At 42.7% G+C, this 8766-nt stretch overlaps 1 protein-coding gene across 1 annotated transcript; it reads right to left on the reverse strand.

Moving 5' to 3' along the window:
* Positions 1-1587: 1587 nt before the first annotated feature.
* On the reverse strand, positions 1588-8494 carry DMRTB1 (DMRT like family B with proline rich C-terminal 1; the record flags this gene model as incomplete). Its single annotated transcript, XM_084265860.1, has 4 exons — positions 1588-1691; positions 4826-4970; positions 6591-6823; positions 8086-8494. The coding sequence occupies 4 exons, from the start codon at positions 8492-8494 to the stop codon at positions 1588-1590; spliced, it is 891 nt and encodes a 296-aa protein (XP_084121986.1).
* Between the last annotated feature and the right edge of the window lie 272 nt (positions 8495-8766).

The following is an 8766-nucleotide window of genomic DNA, read 5'->3' on the forward strand; positions in this document are numbered from 1 at the left end:
CCGTATTTTCCCAAGCAGACAGAAGTTTTAAGAGGAGGTTTGGGACACTCCTGGGAGCAGAGACGCTGTTGTAAATCCAGTATATAACAAGTTGTAAATCAGATTATTTGCTATAGATACATGTGGTTTTCAGTTCTTCCTCCTGGCAGTTCTAAGTTCGCCACTTTGACTCACTGTCCCTCAAAATCCTGTGTGCTGGAAAGCATTCCAGCATATCAGCTGCTATGTTTAAAAAAAAAAAAGCAAAGTTTCAGCTTAGTATAATTTTTTTACATCTTGCATTGAGCGAGGGATTGTTAGTCAAGTAGCAGAAAATAAGAATGTTTGTTTTACTGTACTTATGTCTACAGCAGCAATCAAAAGTTGTTGAAGAAAAATACTGAAGACCAAATCTCTCTCCAGACCAGTTTGTTACATAGAGTTGTTCAGGGCAACAGCTGATATTTGGCTTGAAAAATTGCATGTAAAAAAAGACTCAAATCATCAAAACCATACCAACAATTTAATGTACCTTTTTTTGAATGCTACAAAAGTCCCCCAAAATAGTATTCAAACATTAACAACAGATCCACTTAATACAAAACCGATTCCTCTAGACAACAGTAGAGAAATGTCACTTCCATTTTTAAACATTATCATTGAAAAACTATAGCACGTATTAATTTGACTATTATTCCAATTGGTGTTTTGTCCTAGTTTCCTAGGCAATCTCTCCACACCTTTCATATGCCACAGTGCACTTCCAGCACACCTATATAAAACTGTCTACAAAAGCTATTTAGAAACCAATAGAAATTTTTAGTTTCAGCTGTACTAAGTTAAACAACACTGAAATTCTGTCTAAACCATCAAGGACATCCAAAATCCTGAAGCCTGTGTGACAAGAAGCGAGTCCAAGTCAGTCTGTCCTCAACCTGAACAGAAGGTGCCTTAAAGGCAGTTCACCCAGCAAACAATGTAGAGGCACTTGATTTCTGCCCATGCCAGAGCTTTTGACAAATTCCTTCTATGCCCTTCTTGACAAGTGTAGTGAGCACCTACTGTTGCCTTACCCTGCTGAGCCCAATGAATCATGTTAGTCAAGTACGTCAGCAACCCTGACTGTCTTCCCATCCTCCCTTTCTTAGTTTTCAGGCTCCGCATCAATTAATTCTTCCATCATATTCAGAACCATATTTCTTTTACAGCAAGTTGGTAAGAAACAAGACATTTTTGACTAGTGTGAAGAAGGCTACTGAGTATACATGGCTCAGAGACATCACTTCAAAGTCAGGGAGCCATCTAACCTCAGCAAAGGAAACAGAGAGAGTCATAATTCTTTTGCTGCTTCCACCTCTTTAAGGGGAAAGAGGTTTACAGTGGTTTTGGAAAACATCTTTTGGGAACAAGGGCTTTATAGTGCTAGGGAGACAGAGCTGTGAGTCTGGCAGATCTCTGCCTCACTTTATGATCATATTAGAACTAATCTCTCTCTTATAGCTGTGATGGCTGCTCAGTGGTTAAGTGTCACTCTACCATCATATTTACTGAGGAGAGTGTTAGTTATGAAAACAGCACTGCCTGCTACTCAGCTCTTCTCCAGCCCATTTACTGTTTAGAATATACAGATTGGTCTCTGCTTGTTTCTTCTGGGGAAGATGGTTGTCCAGGTTCATGAGTCACCCCTGAATCCTGACTGTCACCTTCAGTAGCTGAAATAAAAATGAAGAATAGAAAAAGGTCAGAGTTAAACACAAACAAGCCAAAACCCTCAAACTCTGTATGTCAGTTTGGATTACACTTGGTATCGATCCCATTTCCAGAAGTAAATTCTCAATTCAAACCTACTTCTGTTAATCCAGTTTGTTAGTCGAAGGTGCTTTACGCTAAGGGCTCTGTGAAGTGAGATCCTGCACTTCAGACAGCAGTGGCTCTGTTTCTGCCATGGTTTAAGAAATGTTTCCAGAAGTGCTTCAAGATGGCAAATGTTGAAGCTGCGCTGGGTATAGAATTATGAGGCAGACTTTTCTGCTCTCCTAACTGCAGTGAATCTATGCCATGCCTCTGTAACATTCCTGTCAATTCTAAAAGGCCGTGACATGCCAAATAATGCCCTCTTCAAATCCAACTCGAGGTGTTCATTTTATAGAGTATTAACTTGCCAATTTGCATGAAAAGCTCCCTCATTTTCTCACAGGTGACTTGGGGTTTTGTTTGGTTTTCTGTAGAAAGCAAACCATCTTCAATCAGGCTCTATCCTCAGATGCTGTACTGGCTGTTTTACTGGTCTCACCTTGTTGTCAAATCCCCATAATGTTGATAGTCCATACTGCACACATGGCCTATGCTTCACATCACCACTGCAAACCTAACTGGCCTCAGTCATTTAACTGCAGTCAACTATTGACTCAGATCTTTCTGGTAGCAGCTTCTAGCCTTGAAAATCTTTTTCAGGCAGGACTTTTAATTTATTTATTAATTTGCCTTCTCAGATTCCCTTCAGGGCAGAGATCACAGACATTTCTTCTCAGTAGGTGTCCCTTGCTAGAGCTTTCTACATTCATTTTCCTGCAAGTTTTGCCAGAAAGCCCATTTTACCTTCAAGGAGACCTCCAGAATGGAGGAAGGATATTCCCAAGTCTAACTGTAGGTATGCGTCAGTTCCTTTCTTGGGGAAAAAAGGCATCATGCAATCCTAATATATCCCTAGGCACTAAATGCTACAGATTCTCTCTTCTTTTTTCAAGAATTCTGAATACCAGAATCAAGGAATTATTAGTTTCACTGTAACTTCCTTCTACATCTGCATCTTCTGCTGGCAGGCTGTTTTGTGTATGACCTCATGCACAAGTATCCCTGCTCACTGGGTCACAATTGTAAATTCCTACATATCCTGGAGCACAAATGCTATGTAGTGGAATTAATTTGTACTTTCTCTGTAGTACTAAGAAAATGGGATTATTCTCTGAGCAGCATAATCCATGATGCATTGTTTCCTATGGCTTTGTGCCTAGTTTGTGATTTCCCTAGTGTGTAGTAAGGGCTGAGGTCATTAGATGGCATTTTGCTCTCCGGGGAGGTACTCTCATGACCTCTCTTCTCTATCCAGTTGCCTGTTTTCATGATTGCTTGGCCAGTACAACTTCACAGTGCCACTACAAGACTGTGTTTCCTCTGTTTTCCTCACACAATACCACTACTTCTCTCCATGTCCCCCATGTTTGTCTGCTACTCCCAGTTCCTTCCCATTTCCAACACACTCCAGTAGAGTAGCTGCAGGTCCCTACATGTTCTCTGCCACTGCAGTATCCCCTAGACCTTTTGTCCCCTCTGTATCACAAAACTTATTAATTCACACACAAACTTTCTGGCTTGCCTACCAGCCCTCGTTTTCCTCTTCTCCTCTCAAATGCAGCCCATATTATGTCACCTCCAGCACACCAGTAACTCCTACATGCTGCATTAAAATCCTAGTGCCTTTGTCAGTACTTAAAATAACTTTACAGTTCTATGATGTCTGTACTGCCGTATTCTTCATATTCTCCATGTCCACCACATCTTCTGCTTATTTTTCTTTGGCTTTCCAGCCATACAAGAAACAGGTATGCTCTGGCTGCTCTGGAGATACATGCCCACTGCTGGGTTGACTGGTAAGTGCTTGGTTTTTAGCCAAGGTGTACATGTCAGTCAGTAATCAAGTGCAAGCTGACAGCTAGCCAAACATAATGACATGGCTGCAAACAAATGGTTGTGTGGGAGGCATGTGTTTCCTTTGCAGATCAATATTGTGTAGGCCTGTGATCACAACTGTGAGTTTGGCTGAAAATAACTAATGGGCTGAAAAGTTATGGGAGTACCAATATTAACAGAAATTGAGATTGCACAAGCCTTATGTTGTCAAGAAACCAGAACAAAAAAAACCCAGTTTATATTTTGCCCCACATAACCACCATCAACATCTTTTAAATTAAAATGAGATAATGATACACTTCTATTTCTCTTCCCTCTTATACAAGAGATTTCATTTTTCACTGGGTGATTACTGTAATGTTTCATAAACAGGTTTTTTTTTTTATTCTCATGTTCAGGAAGAGAAATACAGTTGTATTAAAAAGAAAGAAAGAAAACTGTCTCTGCATTCATTCAGTGCTAGTGGTTAATTCTCTGAGCAGCTCTACCCTCTTGTGGTCACAGCTAGCTGCAGACAAATTCAAAACTTGCAAGTATCACAAATATGTCCATATGTAAGCACCATGCATGAAACAGACCCAAAAGAGAGGAGCATAAAGACTTAACCTATGCCAGAAACTTTCAATTCTGTGAGATTCAATACAGCAACCTGAGATTTTGAAGATTCAATCTTTCACTTAGAAAAATTAAAACGCAGGATTTTCAGATGAGCAAGAAATTTTCTATTATTCATGCTAAGTGTTCGTCTGCATTTTTAAACATGTCTAAATTGCAACAGAGCCAAATATTTCTTAAAATATGTTCTACAAACTAGCTATTTAGAAAAATATTGTCATTTTGAGAACATCAACAGATCATATTCTGGAATAGCTCTTGAGTCCCGGGGGCCTTAAATGCCTGCATAAGCTTGAGATGCTCATCAGTTATAAAGCCTCAGCATGTCAGGATGCTTCCCCTAAATCAGCCCTTCCCAAAGCTGTACAAACTGACCATCTGTCCTGGGACTTTAGGATCTCAGTCCTGGCTCCCCCACAGGGATCTATAAACCCCTGTAAACTAGCTAGAATCAAGGTCTCATGAGGATTCCACCTCAGTGGTTAGGTATTGAAAACAGATTAAAACTGGTTCTCCCAGGGCTCATCTCATACTTCCTCACCATGTGCTTCCTTGGTTGTTTCAGCCAACACGTTCAGTGAAAGAGGAGGTGGAATGTAATGAATCCCTGGCAGAAAACTTGGTGTGATGAACTGAGGCAGAGGAGTGTAGTATCCTTGATTGAAATCTCCACCACCATCTGGAATCTGTGGAAACACATGAAGCAAAGCATCTTCCATCTGCAAATGCTCTCCAGGATACATCTGCAGTATCAATTTGTTTCAGTTTTTACCTGTGAATTTTACATTTTTTGCCTGTTTTGTGGGCATATGCTGCCATGTCCATGCAAGTTAGTAGGATGGGCAAAGCCTGTGCACATAGTGTAACATGCTGAAACTGTGAAGTTGCAGCTTCTCAGATGACATCCAGCTGAAATAGATGTTCTGAGTCCTTATCACCTATTCCAGCATCTTATTAAAGCAGTTGCTTTAAACCAAGAGCAGTTCATCTTCATCACTGACCTGGTGTACTTGCCACTGAACTACTCTGGAAGTCTTTATGTAACAGAGAGGCAACCTTCTTGCTACCACCTCCCAGCTAGAAATGCATTCTTCCCTAAGCCCAGTGAAGTGAGTGGCTCCACCTGCACTGAGGGACTGGAGTGCACCACAGGGTGCCCCACAGCCCTAATTTTCAGTGATCAGCAGACCTGTTAGAGCATGGTGAAACTCATTCCATTTGCAAGGAGGTATTTCCATCCCTCTGAAACACTAGCAATTGAGAAATAGGAGCATTTTTCTCTTGGATCTGGCTGTGCACCCTAGTACAGATGGAACTTGTAGGAGATCCTTCCATCTGTTTGAGTATCAGTTAAAAATTAAGTTCAAAACCACATACAGTGATAGTCTAGAGGAGGCATTTCCCAACCTGTGTACATCCAGCCCATCGGGATGATTTACCTGGACCTCAGCCATCCTTCTCAATAACCCCTAAAATGCAACAGGGCATTTCTATACAAGCCTAGTAAATCTAGTAGTCTTGTGGCAGATCACTCTACCTTAACGTGTACTGATGAACTGTACTGAATGCAGACAGAATGACATATGGCAGCTGGAGATCTGATAATGTGCACAACTGTGGTACAAAAACTGGACACCACCAGTTCAAACCAACAGAACTGACAGCACTGAAAAGAACTGGAAGTACCCACACACCATTACAACTGACAAGCAATTTAACATCTTGTTAGGCAATTTAACATCTTGTTTCTTATTATGTCTTGTGTTATTTGAAGATGTTGGCCCAGTGGTGCTAAGAATTTTTCATCTGAAACTTCTGTTAACCACAACTTTCCACTGCTTTGAGAAAGCAAGTATCTCAAACCAGAAACATCAAACAACATGGATTTGCTTCCCTGTGGAAGCTGATGTTATCCTATTCTTCTCTGCAGCTGTGGTGCCTTGGTAAAGTCTGGACACTTTCCCTCCCCATTATATTTATCCTGCATGAAAGAACAGGAGAGTTCCAATGTGCATTCTGTGCTGGTACATCATGAACATATTAAGTATCCAGCTGCATCACTTCAAAAGGCTGTTGGGAGATGTTAGCAGGACACACAAGCCCCAAAACATCCCACAGTATCTGGCCCCTTGCAAGTGCATGGGTTTGCTCTTCTGAGTTCAGGAGAGACTATGAACACTTGCTAATGTTTTCATAATATACCAAAACACTGTGAAGTAACTGATAAGCAGGATAACTTTTCATGGGTACTTTAACAACAAGAAGACAGGAATATTTCCAGAGGTTATTAAAAGACTGATACTTACTGACACAGAAGGTGCATTCCCTCGCCTGAAGTTGCTAGGAATGTGACGTAAACCTCTCTGAAGTGATATTCCTGGAGGTGGTGGTGCTCCCCTACAGCCTGACTGATTGATGGCAAATCCCATGGGAAATGGGTGGTAAGGATATACCCCAGAACATCCAGGGTACACTTTTGGAGGTTCTCTCTCCAGGTATTCTGGGTTGGCCATATATTCTGGAGGTAAAGCAGTGTGAGCTAGGAAACAGTGAGAAAAGTTCCAACTTTAGTCCTATCTATCACTTTCTATGATAGTTTACAAGGACTCACTTTAAAGAAAAAACACTGGCAATTTCACCTGCAAGATTCAGTTACTTTTTTATCTTGAATCTGGAATCTTATATGGCCCCTCTGAAATCTCAAAAAAGAGAGTCCTTATGTGATTATGAATTGGGTCTTTCATGTCCATACATCCTCCTGTTGGTAGGCAAGTGGAAGAATTTGCTTTGAGAGCAAGTTGACTTCTGGAGTACAAGAATTATGCAATTTGTCTATAACCTTTTTTTTTTTTAAATTGGTCAGCAGTTAAAAAATTTGATTAAGGGAAAGACTGGCAGGCACACATGCAGCTAGTATCACTCATAAACATAATTTTCTTAGGAACCAAAGTGAAAATACGGGCAACAGTTATAGACAGATAAACGAGAGATGTCCAAAATTAGTCTTTCCTCTGGGTTTCTCAAAACAGCATTATCTTGCAGGCTGCCAGCTCTCCAGAGCCTCAGACTAATGACTACTGCAGTCTGTAGGGATTTCTGTAAAATTACGATAGCAAATAGTAATAGTATGAAGTTACTGTAATAAATAGTAATAAACTAGACAAGCCACATGAAAGACTCTGTTAAAGGAAGCAATTTAAGAGGTGACAGACCATGCAACTTTTCCACCTGCAAAATCTATGCTCTGCTGTTAAATACCAAATGCACTTTTACACCAAGTGATCCCAGCCAAGTTCTGTCTTTGCTACAGGAATTAAGGCCAAAAGGTCTCTTTCTTTTACAGTGCTATCATAAAATGCTTGCTTCAGGCAAATGCAGCAGTAACTTCCCCATTTTACCTGCCATCGCTGAGTTTTTTATCCTTTTTTTTTTTTTTGTTGGAGGCTTATGTCTGTGAATTTATAAAAAGTGAACGAGCACTCAGAGAAAACATGGATGAGCACCTGCAGTGCACAGTGGATCAGTTTGTTTTCCCTCCCAGAGGAGAAAAGCCACTTGATCTTTGCAATGAGCTCTGAGGCTGAGCAGGTTGCTCCTGCCCTTGCAAAGCCACATAACCAACACTGCAGACCCTGCAAATGGGAAAATAAATAGAGTTGCACATTCAACATGCAAGTTGAGTCTGAGGAACCAGAGGCTGCAAACTGTGCAAGTAGCAGTGTTTGATGGAAGAAAGAGCAGGCAGAGCACAGAAAGAAGGATAGTGGGAAAGGGGAAGAGGCTTTGGGGATGGGCCCTTACCGTAGTCCCAGAAGGGAGAGCCGCTGGGAGACAACGGCGGTGGTGCCCTGCATGCCATTCCTTTGCTGTTGCTGCCGATGGGCTGGCTGCCCTTTGCCTTCACATGGCCGCTCTGCTCAGAAACACCTGTAGACCCCACAGCTACCCCAGGGCCTTGGTCTGGGGGAGTGGGCCTTGAAGCTGCCCCAGGCAGGGGGTCAGGCATCTGCTGCCGCAGGGCCTTCTGGGCCGCCATGATCTTCTGGCGCTCAGTGATGAGGGCACACTTGTCACACAGACAGAGCTTCCAGCGGCAGTGTCCGGCATGGCCCTTCACTGGCACCACAAAGCCATGATTACGGCAACGAGAGCACTTGGGGGTCCGCAGTGCTGCTTTCGCTGCGACTGCTGCAGCCTCCTCAGCATCCATGGCACACCAGTCCTAGCTCACCACCCTGACACAGCAGGGCAGGCTCATCCAGGCTCTTATATAGGGCATGGACACTGCTGCCCCAGCATGTAGCAACCTTGGCAGGCGGGGCAGGAGAGCCCACTGCAGTGGGTGGGGAATGCCCCACTCCAGGGAGCCAGGAGCAGCCTCAGCCCCCCAGGCCTCCCCTTCTTCGGCCAGGCATGACTGTACCTGCCCATCCTCCCCCTGCTGCTGCCTGGTACAGGCTGGAGCCAGACAGCAGCCATGGG

The sequence above is a fragment of the Gallinula chloropus genome (genome assembly GCF_964237585.1).
Source record: "Gallinula chloropus genome assembly, chromosome: 6".
Lineage (NCBI taxonomy): Eukaryota > Metazoa > Chordata > Aves > Gruiformes > Rallidae > Gallinula > Gallinula chloropus.